We start from the raw sequence: 20,602 nt of genomic DNA, 5'->3' as shown, positions 1-20,602 counted from the left end.
GGTATGTGTGCACCACATAAAACAAATCCTGCAGCACACTGTGTATAATGAGAGAAAAAAAAAACTAAGACCATGATTTTTGATTAAAACAGTGACTTTGCAGTGTTTTTTTCATATGTTTTTTATAGTTGTATTTGCGATTTCTTGGTCTCATTTGATAGAATGGAAGACATATTACAGAAATAGAGATGATTTTGATTGGTTTTAGCACTGGAAATGGCTTGAAACTGAGCTCAAAGTAGCGGAAATGTTAAATTTTTGCTGATGTTCAAGAGTAAACAAACGACCTCACACGTCTAATACACGCCAGCTGGTGGGTCTAATATACATTCACAAATGTGGTGATGATATTTATACAATTATTACAATATTGCATAACAATAAATCTTCTACTTTTTTGGTGTGAATAAAAAATCAAAATGGAATTTATTTGTAAAGCCTCAAAACGTATTATTATTATTATAATCAAAAAGAAGCGCTAAGCCACAAGGACTATACAGCGCTGCAGGGCAGGAAGGAAGCGAGGGCATCAGGTGGCAAAAGGCCTCAAAACGTAACTAATGAACAGAGGAAATGTTAGTTTAGTGCCAGTAATACCTACATTGTTTATTCTGGACACTATTTTGAACTTTGTGTTAAATTGGCCAAATTACCAACTTCCGATCACTTTATTTTGTAGTTGAAACAGTTGACTTGGCGATTTCTTGCGCTCAATCGATAGAATAGAAGTAATACTAGTGAAATGGATAAGAATTTGGTCGACTGGAATAATGTAATTGGCCTAAAATAGGAGTCAAAGTTGGCAAAATCGCCGATTCGTAAATATCGCTGACACATCAAAATTTGCAAGGGCATAATTTCGTCAATTTTCCATCAAATTTCGTACTTTTTGTTTTATTACCTTCAAAAAAAGATTCTCTACCATTTCATAAGAATTTTTTTTTTTTTGGAAAATTCTTGGACACTGGGGCACCACTTCAGATTTTGGCCTTGGACCCTGAAGGGGTTAAGCCTTTGATGAAGTTTGATTGTTAGCTTTTCTTACCAACCAAACTTTTTTAGCCTTTCACTTCTAGCAGCATCGACTGTGGTACCACACACACGTATATTTTTTAACATGTTGGCTGTCTCCCACTGGTGCAGGGTAAACTAAAACAGTTTCACTATCATTCACACAAAATCAGTCTTTGTAGAGACCCAATTTAGATGTCAGCCCAAATCCCTCCCTTAAAGTGCAGGCATTGTACTTCTCACCTCTGGGACTAATTCTGGCTAACCAGTTTCCCTGGATCCCTTCACAAAATATTACCCTGCTCACACTCCAACAGCTCATCAGGTCCCAAAAACCGTTAGTCTCCATTCACTCCTAACCTGTGCATGTCTAGGCCACTTTTGCACACCTGCCAGCTGTTCCATGCTTATAGGATGTATTGTTTTAGCTTATTGCAATAAATGCACAAGGGCCATACAGCTGTTTTATCTTATATCCTGGCTTCCTAAAAATATTAAACACCTATTGCCTTGGTCTCTCTAAAGAAGTGCTGTAGATGGTTACTGCCGTAATGGTTACCTACGGTTCCTGTTTTAAGCATTTCATTTTTTGTAATAATAATAAAATTCCTGTTTAGCTAAAGGTGAAAGGAAAGAAAAAAATGGTCACTTATACCTAAAAGTGATCTATTCACACATTTCAAGAAAAGATATTGAGCCTGGATGCCTTCCATACCTGACCTCCCCCCACAGGTGCTGTATAATCCTATGGTTTTAGCTCTTCCATGATTATAATAATCAAGAAGAAAGGGTCATTGGGTAGACTGCATGATTACTCTCGACAATAGCTTTGCAGTTTAAATGATTATGTACGACCCTTTATGTTTTCTTTAAGAATATAGTAGGATTTCAATTGAAACATTTAATTTTGTTGTAAAATATAATTTACATACAAAGCTATTAAATACAAATCAAACGAGTAGCTGTAGCAAGCCTTCTTATTTTTTACATAGTGATAGTCCAAGTTTTATATTAAAAAAGTATAAACTACCTATGAAGTTGTAAGAATGAAAATAATATAATTTGAGAATCATAATATTTCAAAACTCATTGAATGAATTCAAAGAAATAAAAACAATTTCTTGATTAGCATTTTCACAAGACTTAAATCTTAAGTTAAAAAAGTACACTTAAATTGCCTTTATATATACCAAAATCTGTTAGTTTCCTTCTATGCTACAATAGCAAAAAAAATTCATTTTCATATTCATTTTTTTCTGTCTTCTCACATGATTATCACAGATAGTATACTAAAATAATCTAGCTACAATGCAAAAGTTCATGTGATACACTACAAAGTTATATTTCATCTTACCAACCTGGGTTATAAATTATATCTATGCAAATTGCCCCCTTTTTTTTTATTTTGTTTGAAATCTTGCCTCTATATAATGGTTAAATTTCTCAACCAATATTTCTAATATATAATGTTATTCAGAAAGCTCAAATCAATTAAGTGGCATATGCTAAGTTACAAAATGCAACTTTCTACTGAAAAACCCCTCACCTTACCTGTATATCTGACTCAAATTATGACAGCTTTTATGCAACCTTAAAAAATCTTGTCATTTAAGAAATGCTACACTAGTCATTCCCTGTTGTATAATCCTATGGGTTTAGCACTCCCCTATGATTATTATAATTAAACATTCTTCAATTTGTTATACCAAAAACACATTCTGTGATTATATATAGGTACTTAAAATACAATGTTATAATATGCTTGATCTACTGTTGCCATACATGTACATAATTATCAAGGCAGTTATGCAAGGATTAAAGCAATCATAGAAGCAAAATTAAAAATGTAGCTTTGGCTGTTCAATTCTGAGCCACAAATTCTCACTGTATACTGTATTTATATCACTTAAAATAATAAATGTATGCAACAATTCTAATTACATAAAATGAAATCCTGACTAAAACATAGGATTTGGGGAGAGTCAATAAGTATTTATTTCTCCATATTGTAGCTATATCACTTCTGTATTTGATCTTTAATAAAGAACTTTTCAAAATGACATTTTTTCCTACTAAGTATTACTTTATTTTGGTTTCATATTTTATGTTTATGTCAACCAGATTGGGAAACTTTTGGACTAACTAATGTACAGTCTACTTCATTTACCTTTTTCGAGGCTTGTTACTCTGAATTGACGCACATTTAGGAATGTGCCTCTCAGCTGATGCTTCTGCAAATTTGCGTCCACAGTGTGGACAAGTAACATAATCTGAATTATCAATAGGTGGAGGTTCAGTGCCGGATTTTGCTGCACGAATTGTTGCTATGAAGTCTTCGTGCTGCTTTTTCCAATCTTTTTTCTTGGGCTGTTAAAAAATAGAAAAAGTAAAGTATTTGAAATTTATTAGTACAATATATTATAGATGCTCTTTCATTAAGCTGGTCAACTGCCCCTAAACTTTCAAATGTATTGAGTGATGGATAACAAATTTTTTTTTTTTTTAACTTTCAAATTATGCTGTAATAAAAGTATCTTGCAAACTAAACATTTTTACTTTAATCAGAAGAAACAGCAAACATTGAACTAAGTTAAAGGAATCTTACAGGACCCAAGATATGCAGGAAGAAATAAAAGCCATAAATGAAATTGAAAAACAAAAAATATTTCTTTTCTTATGCCAAATCAAAGTTGAGAACAACATCCAGTATTGGGCCCTTACTTAAATGAGATGGGTCCTACAAAGATGACAGCAAGGAAATGAGTGAGCTACTCAAGTCCCAATATGACTCGGTTTTTAGTGAGCTGTTAACCAGACAGTCAATGACCTAAATGAATTTTTTATGAGAATTTGGTAGACTAACGTATCTGATGTTATCCCGACGCCAAATGACTTTGAAAAGGAAATAAATAACATGCCCATGCACTTTGCCCTAGGCACAGATTCATGGAATTCCATGTTCATCAAGAAGCCCCTATCATGTGCTATTAACATCATATGGAGAGGGAGCATGGACACAGGGTCATCCCACAGCTGCTAAAAACAAAAGACATAGCCCCACTCCACGAAGGGGGGCAGTAAAGCAATAGCAAAGACCGATAGCACCAATGTCCCATATCAGAAAAATCTTTGAAGGGTTCTAAGCAGCAAGATTGCCAACCATCAGTTACACAACCCAGGGCAATGTGGGTTGAGAGCAGGTCACTATGACAAGGTCCAAATGCTCTAAAGACAAACAAAACACAGATGTAATATACACAGACTTTGCAAAAGCCTTTAGACAAGTGTGACCATGGTGTAATAGTGCATAAAATGCATGATAAAGGAATAGCAGGAAAAGTTGGTAGATGGATCGTTAATTTCCCAACAAATAGAACACAGCAGTAAACAGAGTGAAGTCTGAGGTGGCTACGGTGAAAAGCTCTGTTCCACAAGGCACAGTACACTCTCCCATCCTGTTCCTCCTATCTGACAGACAGGGATGCAAGCCACAGCACCTTTGCAGATGACACCCAAATTTGTATGACAGTGTCCTCCAATGAAGACACCAGGTGGACATCAACCAAATCTTTAAATGGGCTGTAGAAAACAATATGAAGCTCAATGATGAGAAATTTCAATTACTGTACTCAGATATGGAAAATGTGAGGAAATTAAATCTATATCAGATTATAAGATAAATTCCAACCACACAATAGAGCAAAAGACCTTGGAGTGATGATGTCAGAGGATCTCGCCTTCAAATGCCATAACAGTGTATCAATCACATCTGCAAGAAAAATGAGAACCTTCAAAACTAGGAATGCCAAGCCCATGATGACACGCTTCAGGTTGCTTATTCTATCTAGGCTGGAATATTATAGCACCTTTCAGGGCAGGTGAAAATGTACAGAGAACCTTCACAGCACACACAACTACGATAAAACACTTAAATTACTGGGCATGCTTGAAGTTTCTCAACCTGTACTCCCTAGAATGAAGGCAGGAGAAATGCATGATTATATACATTTGGAAAATCCTAGAGGGATTAGTACCAAATTTGCACATGAAAATCACTCCCTATGAAAGCAAAATACAATGCAACATCCCCACAATGAAAAGCAAAGGTGCCACTAGCACAAAAAGAGAGAACACAATAAATGTCAGGGGCCCAAGACTGTTCAACCGCCTTCCAGCATATATAAAGGGAATTACCAATAGACCTCTGGCTGTCTTCAACAAGGTGCTGGACAGGTACCTGACCAGCCGGGCTGTGGTTCGTATGTCAGGTTGTGTGCAGCCAACAGTAACACCCTGGCTGATCAAGCCCTGATCCGCCAGGAGGTCTGGTCAAAGACGGGGTTGTTGACCCTCAAAACCCTCTCCAGATATACTCCATTAGGAAGCACAGTGAAATTTAAATTAGGAACCCCTAAATTAGGATTATAAGATTATGTTAGGCAATTGGTAAATCTATCAACTTAACAATAAAAGATTGTAATATAACCATGGATGGGAAATTAAACTCCTTGTATCTCTAACATTCAGGTTACTTATTTAAACTATTGTCATACATAGCCTCTACAATGAAGTAATAACAAATTTACATAACTGTGAAGTTGGTACAAATGCTCCTTTATTAAAATCATAAATTACATGCAGCACAGTAAATTTGAGCCATCCACTTTGGAAAAAAAAAATAGTATGGCTCTGAATGTTGTGGCATACAGAACCCCAGAGTACTTATTATTTCAAAGAAAGCTGCCTGATTTGGTAATGTGATCTATTAATTTGGCCTGCATTTTCTCTTATATAGTACTTGCTTAATGCAAGTAACATTCATAACCTGGTTCAACATTACCAACTTAGAGTAATCAATATCATCAGTATACAGGTGATAACACTAAATTTCTCCTGAAACTCTCATTTCCTTATCCACAGACTGCTTAATCCTACCCAATGGAAACAAATCACTGTGACTTTTTTGGGTTATCCTAGGTTCTCTACACATATGCTGCTATGTATGATAATTCTATGTAACTATTTGTGTATACCTGAATAAACTTACTATTTTACTACTGAATGTGATAGTGAATATGTATTCTTTTATGGGTCACCCTACCTCTGAGACAGCTTGATGTTAAAAAAATTCATAAAATCTTAGTAAATGCTACATTGTTCTTGAGAATATGAATGGTATGTGTAATCAATTTAGGCAAATGGACACATTTACAATGTTGATGTTTTATTTGAACTACATTTTGCTTGCTGGAAGCTTTAAAAAGTGCCCAGTGAGTAAAAATAGGTGAAATAAAGTATTACAGTAGAACCCCCATATCTGTGGTTTCAGTCATCCATGGTTTACTGTGACCCAAAAATACCTCTTAATTTTGCATAATAATGGCACAAAAGTAGAGAAGCTAGCAGTTCTTCAAACCCTAAGAGAAACCGTGAAGTACTTTCCATCAGTGAAAAAAGTGATAATTCTCCACTTATTGTGCATAATTTATCAATTAAACTTTATAATAGGTATGTGTAAGACTTGTATATAAGGTCTGCTACTATGCATGGTTTCGGTATCTGTGGCAGGTCCTTGGAATGTATTTCCCGTGGATAAGGGGGGGGGGGGGGTCCTACTGTACACACATTTGCAACATTTAGGTATTTAACAGGTGGAAATTATAGTGCCTTCACTCTGAAGGAGGGATGGAGACGTTGCAGTTTGGAGGGTCATCTGAATTGTGATGTTAGCACACTTTTGCTAAAAGTGATGAAATTAATGTTGGTGAAATGTTCTTTTCTTTTTCAAGGTCGCCCTACCTCTACGGGAACTGCTGTGTTAAAAAATTAATGTTTACCTCTGATTAACAAACTTTTACCTATTGCACTGTTTCTGTAACAACATTTATTTTTGTGCTTAGCTAAGAAGTCCCTAGTTAGGTTTGTCAGGAAACAGGACATATTCTTCCTGATGCACGTCTTCATCATATGATGACCCACAGCTGGGAAGTCCCTAGTGAATTAGTGTACTGTATATACAGTGCTAGTCACGTCATTATGCTGCCCCTTCCCCACACACATACCGTGAAAGATTTTAATATACACTGTATATATATTTGCACGCTTACTGAGGCGGTCTGTATAGCCCTTGTGGCTTAGCGCTTCTTTTTGATTATAATAATAATTACTGAGGCGGTTAATCACGTCCCTCAGCTGTGTAGAAAGACACAAATTCTTGAGGGTTTGCAGAGGTATATTATTCCATGCCTCGTGTAGAGCAGCCTCCAGCTGTGGGATGGAACTCGTATCCTTGCCCAGTAAACTTTGTTTCACCAGAGGTTTTGAATAGGGTTTAGGTCTGGGGAATTGCCTGACCAGTCATTAAAGAACTTCATTTGACAATCCTTAAGCCACTGAACTACAGATTTGGTGGTATGACATAGAGCACTGTCCTGCATTAAAACTAGCCCCACACTTGTCAAATGCCTCAGGTAAATTGTCACACAATAACTCTAGGTAATGTACTGGTTTTTAGGAAGCACAATGAGTTCACCCACACTCTGAGCACTGAAACACCCCCAAACCATGAGCAAGGCTGGGTGTTTGGTGGTCCCACAGGTGTAGCGGGTCACTACCACTGGGCCGGTACACGTCCCCCCCATGGTTACAGGTGACGGGGAAGGTTGCTTCAACACTCCAAAGTGCTTCAGACCACTGTTGAGGATTCCAGTGAAGATATTTCTTTGTAAAATCCAGCCTACGCTTCTTCTGTGGCTTGGAGAGGATTGGTTTCTTAACCTGGTGGTGATTACTGTAACCCAGTTCTGACATGTCTGTTAACCCTTTCAGGGTTGGTGCTGTACTAGTATGCATAAATTCTAGCGAGAGAAAGCTGGTAGGCCTACATATGAAAGAATGGGTCTGTGGTCAGTGTGCGCGGTATAAAAAAATCCTGCAGCACATAGTGCATAATGAGAAAAAAAAAAAACTCCGATTGTGTTTCTGGTTTAAAACAGCGACTTTGCAGTGTATTTTCGTAAGCTATTTATGGTTGTATTCTAGTTTTCCTTGTCTCATTTTATAGAATGGAAGACATATTACAGAAGTTGAGATGATTTTGATTGGTTTCACAATGAAAAGTACCTTGAAAATGAGCTTAAAGTAGAAGAAATTTTCAATTTTTGCAAAATTCAAAGGTAAACAAATCATGTCACACGTCAACTGGTGAGTGTAATATTCTTTCACAAGTGCCCTGATATTATTTATACCATTTCTACATAAATGCAGTAGTCTGCATAACATAAATCTTCTATTTTTTGAGAATAAAAATTCAAAGTGGAAAGCAAACGAAATGTAACAGAGGCCTGGGGACATGAGTAATGAACAGAGGAAATGTTATTTTAGTGCCATAAATGTCTGCCTTGTTTATTCTGGACCCTATTTGGAAATTGGCATCTTTTGAAATTTGTGTGAAATTGCCAATTTCTGACCATGTTATTGGATAATGGAAATCGGTAAATAAGTGGTTTCTTGTACTCATTCGATAGAAAAAAATGGAGTTCTAGGGAAATAGGTATGATTTTTGTCGACTGGTACATTGGAACTGGCCGAAAATAGGGCTCAAAGTGAGTGAAATCGCCGATGCGTAAACATCATCGAGACCGCTAACTTCGCGAGAGCATAACTCCGTAAATTTTCCATCAAATTTCATACTTTTGGTGTCATTATGATCGGGAAAATATTCTCTATCATTTCATAAGAAATAATTTTTTTTTTTCGAAAAATTTCCGACCCTGAGAACAAGTTTAGGAGAGACCCTGAAAGGGTTAACAGTTCTTACAAATATGTACCTCTGAGAGATGTGGGTTCTTTTCTTTCAATTCTCTAGCAGTTATCTTAGATGTACTCTCTAACTGCTTCTTTAACACAGTTAAGGTATGAACAGATGTCTTCTTTGAGGGGCCAGGCTGAGGTTTGGCAGACAGTAACTTGACACCGCCACCAGCCTTGAAACGCTGCACCCAGTTCCTCATTGAACGCTCACACACATCAACATTCTCCATTATTTTTGTCTGGTGCCCAGCTTTGTGAAGCCCTATGATTTGAGCTACAGTTTCAGGTGTTAAAGACTTCCTTTTACCCATAATCAAACATGTACAACCCCAAAACCAAAGGGAACACCGGACAAAAGATGGGGCGGACAAGAGACAAAAGTGCAACACTTCCTCTGATCACGGCAGCCATGTGAGCACTGAGGAGTGTGGCAGCAGGCTGTGACGTCATGCTAACGGATGCTACCCAGCATAATGCACTGACAAAAAAAAAGACCCCCTCCCCTGTATGGTAGGCCTTTGATTTTCATCACAGAATTATGCCGGGGAGCTCACCCGGTATAATGCAGTGACTAACACAGTACTGGTCAGGGAAGGGAGGGAGTGAGGTGCCTTGCTGCTGGTTAAGAATTGGAGCTACCATTCCACTTCTAGGCTTGATCCTGATTACGTCTTCTTTCCGAGGTGCTATATGACCCCCCAGTGGGTTCAATATTCCCCCATTAATAAATGAAGTGCTACCTCAAACTTATTATCTCTCCCTTTGGTAGGTAAGACACAGGCAACTTTATTCCGAAACATTTGCCTACACAGTAGGCTTCTTCAGTCGAATACAGAAAGTAGGCAGGAACAGTAGAGAAGACGATGTAATCAGTCCATCACCCTTGAAGTCGTAGAATTTGAGGTTGTCAATCCTTCAGCCTGGAGAAGTTCAGTTCCATAGTCAGGAACTATCTGAAGATCAAGCGACAGTGCAGAGACTTAAATACTGTCGGAAGGAGAGGTGCAGAGTAGTAGTAGTAGTGAGAATGTAGCCACTGTTGCCTGTGTCTTACCTACCAACCTGTCTGTATTGTATACCATTTTGATGTTCATCTCTCCCTTTCCCCATCTGTCAGTCTTCCTTGGCTTACAGTAATTAACATGTTGAAAGTTATTCATATCTATCAACAATAATAAGAGTACACATACAACACAACAAACATATACTGTAATTTGCTTCTTAAAGATGATTACATCTAAAGAACCAGAGATATGAAATGTGTTATCAAACATTTAGAATGGATAATCAGATTGAAGGGAAATCAGTTAGCTGGACCAGAGTCCTGGAGGTGGAAAATACAGCACTTGCACTGAACTGCAGCTCAAAAATTCATTTGAAATGCAATGTCTGCATACTTCTGGCATGACAGCTATTGAATGGAGATGAATACATTTCTTGTTTTGGGGTTACCCTACCTTTCTGGAAAATGGCCAGTGTTAAAAGAAATCAGGTAGAATCTTGACAGCAAAGCAACTAAGAACTTAAAAAAAAAAAAGCTGTTCAAAAATATTGCCATTGTCTAAAGACTGCCAAGATAACATACCTTAGGCGGTGCTTCCAAGTGTTTGCCCTTAGCTATGTACTTCTCGGCTTCTGTTCCCTTTGTCCTCATTTTAACAGGATCAAATACCTGGAAAATTGTCAATAGTTTTAAGACAATCAGTATGTTATGCATATTACATGTCTCTTGACAAATTCTTAGATTATTTTGTATCCCATTACTTATATAAATGTTGTAAAGAGTGCAGAGAACAACAGGACATACATACACTTCAGACAGGTCAAGTCTGCTTAGGAGCAGATACGTTTAAAAAAAACTTCTGATGTACATAATTAACTAGCATTAAATTCAACTTAGCATAGATACATACAGTTATTTAAATATAGATGTACTAGAAAACTGCATGGGATCAATAACACTTTAGAGATGGATTTTTGATTTTTAAAAATATTAAAATATGGTACAGTATGTGGTTAAGGTTGTTAAATAAGGATAACGGATGACAGTGGTACTATCAAGGACATAGAAGTGGTCACAGTGGTGCCTATGCTAACCTTCCTATGGTGTAGATATATACCTAGTTGGACGAATCTTATTGTGGCTAACGCAACAGTCTGGAGTTTTGAGACTCTCTGATCGCGGGTTCTATCCCCGCCCGTGGTATGGTTTGTTTACCTCATGCATGTTATTTGAGCCTGGTATTCTACAATAGCAATTTAATACAAAGCTGCCATTACTATGATCACACAATCAGGTTACACACATTACCACTTTTCAAGTTTAAATTTACTTGTATAAAATATCCACTCTTATTACTATGTATACTCTATATACAGGGCAATCAAAACTAATATAAACTCGGCACTAAAACTCTTCCTGGTGCTGCAGCAAATTTTTTTTTTTTTTTCAACAAGTCGGCCATCTCCCACCGAGGCAGGGTGACCCAAAAAAGAAAGAAAATACTTTCATCATCATTCAGCACTTTCACCACACTCACACATTATCACTATTTTTGCAGAGGTGCTCAGAATACAACAGTTTAGAAGCATATACGTATCAAGATACACAACATATCCCTCCAAACTGCCAATATCCCAAACCCCTCCTTTAAAGTGCAGGCATTGTACTTCCCATTTCCAGGACTCAAGTCCGACTATATGAAAATAACCGGTTTCCCTGAATCCCTTCACTAAATATTACCCTGCTCACACTCCAACAGATCGTCAGGTCCCAAGTACCATTTACTCCTATCTAACACGCTCACGCACGCTTGCTGGAAGTCCAAGCCCCTCGCCCACAAAACCTCCTTTACCCCCTCTCTCCAACCCTTTCGAGGACGACCCCTACCACGCCTTCCTTTCCCTATAGATTTATATGCTTTCCATATCATTCTACTTTGATCCATTTTCTCTAAATGACCAAACCACCTCAACAACCCGTTCTCTTCTGACCTCTGACTAATACTTTTATTAACTCCACACCTTTTCCTAATTTCCACACTCCAAATTTTCTGCATAATATTTACACCACACATTGCCCTTAGACATGACATCTCCACCATCTCCTCGCTGCTGCATTTACCACCCAAGCTTCACATCCATATAAGAGTGTTGGTACTACTATACTTTCATACATTCCCTTCTTTGCCTCCATAGACAACGTTTTTTGACTCCACATATACCTCAACGCACCACTCACCAATTTTCCCTCATCAATTCTATGATTAACCTCATCCTTCATAAATCCATCGCCGACACGTCAACTCCCAAGTATCTGAAAACATTCACTTCTTCCATACTCCTCCCCAATTTGATATCCAATTTTTCTTTATCTAAATCATTTGATACCTTCATCACCTTACTCTTTTCTATGTTCACTTTCAACTTTCTACCTTTACACACATTCCCAAACTCATCCACTAACCTTTGCAATTTTTCTTTAGAATCTCCCATTAGCACAGTATCATCAGCAAAAAGTAACTGTGTCACTTCCCATTTTGAATTTGATTCCCCATAATTTAATCCCACCCCTCTCCCGAACACCCTAGCATTTACTTCTTTTACAACCCCATCTATACGTATATTAAACAAGACTGCAGCGTGACATTAATGGTGACATTACACATCCCTGTCCAAGACCTACTTTTACTGAGAAGTAGTCTCCCTCTCTTCTACACACCCTAACCTGAGCCTCACTATCCTCATAAAAACTCTTTACAGCATTTAATAACTTACCACCTATTCCATATACTTGCAACATCTGCCACATTGCTCCCCTATCCACTCTATCATACGCCTTTTCTAAATCCATAAATGCAATAAAAACTTCCCTACCTTTATCTAAATACTGTTCACATATATGCTTCAATGTAAACACTTGATCTACACATCCCCTACCCACTCTGAAACCTCCTTGCTCATCCGCAATCCTACATTCTGTCTTACCTCTAATTCTTTCAATTATAACCCTACCGTACACTTTTCCTGGTATACTCAGTAAACTTATTCCTCTATAATTTTTACAATCTCTTTTGTCCCCCTTCCCTTTATATAAAGGGACTATACATGCTCTCCGCCAATCCCTAGGTACCTTCCCCTCTTTCATACATTTATTAAACAAAAGTACCAACCACTCCAACACTATATCCCCCCCTGCTTATAACATTTCTGTCATGATCTCATCAGTTCCGCTGCTTTACCTCTTTTCATTCTACGTAATGCCTCACGTACCTCCCCCACACTTACATTCTGCTCTTCGTCACTCCTAAAAGATGGTATACCTCCCTGGCCAGTGCATGAAATTACCGCCTCCCTTTCTTCCTCAACATTTAAAAGTTCCTCAAAATATTCTCACCATCTAAGTAGAAATAATTCACATAAAAGGACTCAAAGCCAATACTGCTTCTACTAAAACATTGTAAAAGTTCCCCATCTGCCAGCTGTTTAAAAAAAAACTGAACTTTATCTGATTAATGATAATCAAATATCATTGCCAAAATATTTATAACCTCCCTATCAGGTTTCTGTCCAGCATTTATGTGTGTGTGTGTTTGTTTCCTGTCACCACAACTTTTCCACACAAATATTTCCTATATTACGTAAATGTTCCTTCATTTCGACATTACTGTTGTAACAGGTCTCATTTACTTAGTATGATTATTGTGTTTAATTATCTGCAAACTTAATGGTTACATTTAGCATTCATACAGTAATCTAACCTAAACTAATTAACATGTAATTTTAAGGTGTGTACAATCTGAAGTCTGTCTGAAATGCAATGTATAACTATGGGCTTTTTCGTGTATGACAACCTGTTCAGTCTTATACAAATGTATCAGCTGGAAAATGAACCTGTAACTCATTTGTGCCTCTGTAACCTATTGGTATTACTGAGTGCTGCCCACAGGATGCATATATGGGTACATGTGAAAACTCTTACAGAAATTCAGAATGTATTAAGACATTGAATCATTTTCTAAACATTTTAAGTTACAACTGACTTTAATATCTTGAAAAATAGTAAGCATCACAAATTTCATGCAGAGGGGTTTAATTTACCATCTAAATTGTGAACAACTATTTGTATTTGACATTGAATAAGGAGTACCGAGGGCCAAATTGCCATCCTGAACTTATACAGTGGAACCTCAAAAATCGAACGTATCACATATTGAACGTTTCGAAAATAGGACCATTTTTTCGGACAAACTGTGTCCCTATTATCGAACGTGCCCCTATTTTTGGACCGCCAGGTACGGGACCTGTCTGCCACCCGCTCTGTCTGCGTCCCCGCACAGGCGCCATGAGCGGTCTAGCTTTGTTTATGCTTGAGTGAACACTAACCTGCGCTCTCATTCACGCATTTTACGATTATTTCGTTGTGTTTAGTGCTTGTGGGACTGAAATAAGCTGCCATGGGCCCAAAGAAACTTGCTAGTGGTACCCCTGTGGTAAAGAATGTGAGAATCACCATAGATGTGAAGAAGGAAATAATACAGAAGTATGAGAGTGGTGTGAGACTTGTTGAGCTTGCCAGGATGTATGGGAAAAACAAGTCGACCATCGGTTCTATCCTGTCAAAGAAAGAACAAATCAAGGAAGCTGATGTTGCGAAAGGTGTTAATATAGGGAGTGGATGAGGTGCCTTCTTCAAAGATTAAGGAGATTTGTGCCAATTGGAATGATGTCCAAATGTTTGTGCAGAAGTACCACCCTGAGCAAGCTGAAACAAGCCATCTTTGCAACAAGTTCAGTGACAGAACCATGTCCCATTTTAGGGAAATGTTAAAGAGGCACCAGAAACAGATGACTGTGGACAGTTATTTTGTGAGACAGGGGTCCAGTGACTCTCAAGCTGGTCCTAGTGGCATTAAAAGACAGAAGGGAAGTAACCCCAGAGAGGGCTTTACCTGAAGTCCTCATGGAGGGGGATTCTCCTTCCAAACACTAACCCCAACTCCCTCTCTCCTCCTCCCTATCTTCCAGATGCCATCACCAATCTTCATTAAAGGTAAGTAAAAATTTTATTTTATATGTATTACTATACATAATTAAAAACTATAGTATTTGTTGTATGTAAAACTGTAATTAATCTCTATAAAATGTATTTTATGTTAATATTTTTGGGTTTCTGGAATGGATTAATTGTACATGTATTTCCATTATTTCTTATGGGAAATATTGCTTCGAATTTCAGACTTTTCGAATTTAGAACTAGCTCCTGGAACGGATTAAGTTCAATTTTTGAGGTTCCACTGTAGTTGCAAAGATGACAATTCAGTACCTAGGAAGCCATTCTTATTTCATATACTTATCAATGAAAAACATTTCAAAGCAAATTTCTTAAATTTCATACTACAGATATGTTTTGATAAATAGTAAATTAATGATTATTAAAAAATACTGCGCTGTAAAACTGTCCACAAATATAGAGGATAGATTAATAACGATATTAATAGATTTTTTTTTTTAGGCTTGGAAAACATTCTGAAGGAAATTTGTAATCTCACCAACCTTTGTCTTTTTCCAGAGAAGATAAAAATGGATAATAGTTGTACTGCATGGTATATACAGAGAACATGTATATGAAGATGCTAATTGCCATCACACTGTGGAATCTTATACACCATAGTACATTATGAATTTTAGATTTTAACCTTTGATTTCTAATAATTTTGGAAATATGTACAGGAATTTCAAAATATGCATGACATGGAATTTTATCTTTTTTTTTTATATATACTATATACATTTTCACCTAGGTAGTAGGTTGGTAGACAGCAACCGCCCAGGGAGGTACTACCATCCTGCCAAGTGAGTGTACAATGAAAGCCTGTAATTGTTTTACATGATGGTACGATTGCTGGTGTCTTTTGTCTGTCTCATAAACATGCAAGAATTCAGGTACGTCTTGCTAGTTCTACTTGCACTTAGGTCACACTACACATACATGTACAAGCATATATATACACACACACCCCTCTGGGTTTTCTTCTATTTTCTTTCTAGTTCTTGTTCTTGTTTGTATCCTCTTACTTCCATGGGGAAGTGGAACAGAATTCTTCTTCCGTAAGCCATGCGTGTTGTAAGAGGCGACTAAAATGACGGGAGCAAGGGGCTATAGTAACCCCTTCTCCTGTATATACTACTAAATGTAAAAGGAGAAACTTTTGTTCCTTTTGGGCCAACCCGCCTCGGTGGGATACAGTCGGTGTGTTGAAAGAAAGAAAGATATACATCTTCACCAATTTTCCTTCCTTCTATAAAAATTAAAAGGGGTATTCATCAGTCAAGACAAATATCACTAAAAGGAACATATTTTGGCAGATTTTACTGCATCATTACTGTGCTGAAGTCAAGAGTATTTTCCGAATGCAGTGGTACAGTATCCATCTGGTATTTACCAGACTGCACTTCACCTTTTGGAGGACTTGTGGATTTTTAAAGCAAATGGGACCAATTCAGTTTGTTTACTTTTCAAAAACCATGTGATAAATGCTGAAAATGGGAGACCATAAGTTTAGATCTGCTCCTCTAACTATAAATAGCTACTGGTAACTTACAAACCTAAGTGAAAAAAACAGGTAGACTTTAATGATGCTTTCTTAATTTCCCTCCAATTTGAGTAACTTATGGATGGGTTTGATTTTAGATAGTGCATTTTCATTACCAAGTGGCATCAATATTGCTGACTGGTCAACAAAGGCCAAGTCTTCATGAAAAAGTGCCCTAAAGCAGATCATGACTACTACTTGTTATTCCAATGCTTTACAAGCAAAGGAATGCTCAAGTGCAATTCAAGGTCACTCAGGGTTTCAAGAGAGCATGTGCAAACGATGATAGTGTCACCACACCAATCTACTATTGTTTTTGTTGCATGACCCTTGTTGGTTTAGCACTATTTGATAATGATGATAATATTGTTTTTACCCTCCTTCACTGACCTCAAAAAATTTTCATTGCTACATCAACTATTTATAATTCTTTTCACTAATTATTCATGTGAAGTTTATTCTGTTTTAAAATGTATTACTTCTAGTTGTTTTGATATCTATTACATTGATATTTGATGTCGAGTTTCTTTTTCCATCTACCAAAATCAATTATGGTATGAATGATCATGTCGAGTTGGTAAAAGTTTCAATGTACGAATGACCTTTAAAATTAATAACTTATAAATTTATGAGCATAATGTATCTTTTAAATAGTGTGCAGGTTTCATTTGTCATCTATATTGTCAATACTAACTGCTTTTATCTCATTGTTAGAAAGATAAAATTTGATAATGCTTCTTGAATATTTTAAGAGTACAATGGATTATTTTTTCAAAGGCTGTGTTAATTGTTTACTGCATCTTTTAAACTGCCCACATATAAAAGGGACACATTGATGGAGACTGCAAAATTATGCTACTCTTTAGGATATTGAAAACAAACTAATCTCACTAACCTTATTCTTTTTCCAAGGAAAGATAAAGAATAGAAAAATGGCTGTAGAACATGTAAGTACTTGAAGAGATTTGAAGCTTTGATTATTTGGGAAACTTACAACATTAATGAATGAAGAATGTACAACAGCCAAGTAGCAATGATCTGGCAAATGTCTAAATGTGTTCTGCAAAACATCCTAAACCTTTTCATCTGACTTTTTTTTATAATGAATCATGATTACAGCTAATTTTAAATGAAAAAAATTTAATTAAAAATTTCAACGAGGGCAGACTAATCTGCCTCCTCTTAAACCAACAGTGAATCTTGAGTATTAATGCTTCAAAAAAAATTGGAGCATAAATTAATACTGTACAGGACAGCCTATACAGTGGACCCCCGGTTAACGATATTTTTTCACTCCAGAAGTATGTTCAGGTGCCAGTACTGACCGAATTTGTTCCCATAAGGAATATTGTGAAGTAGATTAGTCCATTTCAGACCCCAAAACATACATGTACAAACGCACTTACTTAAATACACTTACATAATTGGTCGCATTCGGAGGTAATCGTTATGCGGGGGTCCACTGTATTTAACTACTGCATTTCACTGTCTTGCGCAGATTAACATTTCAAGCACAGTGCCCTCAAATATGTTGCGAGCAGTAAATTTTGGCCTAGACACGAGAAAATGAGGCTGTGCAATAAGAGTACACAATATAAAACAAATCTTGTCCACATAGTGCATAATGGGAAAAGCAAACCTCTGACTGCATGTCTGACATAAAATAGGGACTGGGGTGTTTTCATGGTTTTACTAGATATTTCATGGTATCAATTAATAGAATGTAAGACATACAACTGAAGTAGAGATCATTTTGGTCAGTTTCAGAATAAGAAGTAGCTTGATATAGGGCTCAAAATCACAGAAATTAGATTTTTGACAATTTTCCTTAGGAAGGACAAAGTCTTGTTAGTTACAGAAATATCCGTCATTGTTACTATCACGGAAAAACAATCTCATCGGTATCCCCACAATTACCATTACCAGCTACCTGCACACCCAGAGAGTTTACTGTTTTCATTATAGCATATTTATAAATTTCCACCAAGAACCAAATAAAGTATTTACAGTATTAGTATACAGTTTTCAAATCAGTAACCATGTTGCAGTAGGTGCAAAAACTTTTTCTAGTGCTACATGTACTTTTGCATCATGAGTTGTGTAGGAAAAGATTAAAATTTTATTGTGAATATCAACATTGGTTTCCAGAATGAAAGAAGCTTACAGCACCAATTTGACCATTCACACTATCACAAAATTTTTCATTATTTACATGAAAAAAAGCTTTCACATGAACAGATAAATCTAAAACAAATTTGCAAATAGGCAATGACAAATTTTAATCACCAAGACTATCAAAATAATTTAAAATTCTTCAGCTTACACGTTTGAGATTTCATACTGCAAAACAGTGGGTTATAATTTTAATATAAGTCAGTTTGAATTTAAAAATCTGAATTCTTCATTCTTTTTAACTTACCTTTCGTTTTTTGTCTTTCGCATGAGACTTAGCACAAATAGTTTCATGCTTTTCTAATCGATCAGGGGCAAAGTTACGACCACAAATTTTGCAACTCTCTAACCCTGGAGGCGGTTTCGATGGTCGTGGAGTGGGAGCTGGTGCATTCTGGAAGATACATGTACATAGTATATTTTTACTGTAATCAAAATATACATTGGTTTTAATCTACGCTCACAGAATAAAGCCTTACAGATTAATTACCTACTTTTGGTTATGTAAATTAATTACAATATGCATTACTTCCATTACTAAAATTATGACAATAAAGTAGAATATACACTTGTTATATCTGAATATGGGCCATTTTCTCTAATTTTTATAAAATTTAGCCATTTCCCATAAAGACAAGATGACCTAAAGGAAAAGCACATTCACCATCATATGCTTAATATTTGCCTAATTGTGAATTCATTACCTCTGTAACTTGCTCAGCTATCAAAACTTTGAGGCCCAGTCCCTGGACCCATTATGTACCTCTGTAATCTTTTGACTACCGCCCACTGGATGGGTATGGGGTGCATAATAAACATATTAAACTAACTAACTGAAGAGCATACTGTGTATATCATGAGCCATTGATGACCCACCTAACCATAACATCCCCACCTGGCCTGCAGAGCACAGGTATTGTACATCCCTCATTCAAAACTCAGTTTGGCTAACTTTTTTTTTTTTTTTTTTTTTTTATCACACTGGCCGATTCCCACCAAGGCAGGGTGGCCTGAAAAAGAAAAACTTTCACCATCATTCACTCCATCACTGTCTTGCCAGAAGGGTGCTTTACACTACAGTTTTTAAACTGCAACATTAACACCCCTCCTTCAGAGTGCAGGCACTGTACTTCCCATCTCCAGGACTCAAGTCCGGCCTGCCGGTTTCCCTGAACCCCTTCATAAATGTTACTTTGCTCACACTCCAACAGCACGTCAAGTATTAAAAACCATTTGTCTCCATTCACTCCTATCAAACACGCTCACGCATGCCTGCTGGAAGTCCAAGCCCCTTGCATACAAAACCTCCAACCTTTCCTAGGCCGACCCCTACCCCGCCTTCCTTCCACTACAGACTGATACACTCTTGAAGTCATTCTGTTTCGCTCCATTCTCTCTACATGTCCGAACCACCTCAACAACCCTTCCTCAGCCCTCTGGACAACAGTTTTGGTAATCCCGCACCTCCTCCTAACTTCCAAACTACGAATTCTCTGCATTATATTCACACCACACATTGCCCTCAGACATGACATCTCCACTGCCTCCAGCCTTCTCCTCGCTGCAACATTCATCACCCATGCTTCACACCCATATAAGAGCGTTGGTAAAACTATACTCTCATACATTCCCCTCTTTGCCTCCAAGGACAAAGTTCTTTGTCTCCACAGACTCCTAAGTGCACCACTCACCCTTTTCCCCTCATCAATTCTATGATTCACCTCATCTTTCATAGACCCATCCGCTGACACGTCCACTCCCAAATATCTGAATACATTCACCTCCTCCATACTCTCTCCCTCCAATCTGATATCCAATCTTTCATCACCTAATCTTTTTGTTATCTTCATAACCTTACTCTTTCCTGTATCCACTTTTAATTTTCTTCTTTTGCATACCCTACCAAATTCATCCACCAATCTCTGCAACTTCTCTTCAGAATCTCCAAAGAGCACAGTGTCATCAGCAAAGAGCAACTGTGACAACTCCCACTTTATGTGTGATTCTTTATC

General features: G+C 37.2%; 1 protein-coding gene across 6 annotated transcripts in view; it reads right to left on the bottom strand.

Moving 5' to 3' along the window:
- Positions 1 to 2,301: 2,301 nt before the first annotated feature.
- The window catches only part of LOC128700191 (NHS-like protein 3), a 171,457-nt gene continuing 153,156 nt past the window's right edge, over positions 2,302 to 20,602 (bottom strand). For all 6 annotated transcript variants that reach the window (XM_053793239.1, XM_053793240.2, XM_053793238.2 and 3 more), the window contains 3 exons: positions 18,838 to 18,984; positions 10,409 to 10,495; positions 2,302 to 3,378 (listed from right to left, as the gene is read on the bottom strand). In XM_053793239.1, coding sequence (XP_053649214.1) covers positions 3,175 to 3,378; positions 10,409 to 10,495; positions 18,838 to 18,984 — 438 coding nt within the window. In that variant the 3' untranslated portion in view covers positions 2,302 to 3,174. The remainder of the gene's footprint in view (positions 3,379 to 10,408; positions 10,496 to 18,837; positions 18,985 to 20,602) is intronic.

The sequence above is a fragment of the Cherax quadricarinatus genome, chromosome 74, assembly GCF_038502225.1.
Source record: "Cherax quadricarinatus isolate ZL_2023a chromosome 74, ASM3850222v1, whole genome shotgun sequence".
In the NCBI taxonomy this organism is placed as follows: Eukaryota; Metazoa; Arthropoda; class Malacostraca; order Decapoda; family Parastacidae; genus Cherax; species Cherax quadricarinatus.
This window is presented reverse-complemented; position numbering and strand designations above follow the sequence as displayed.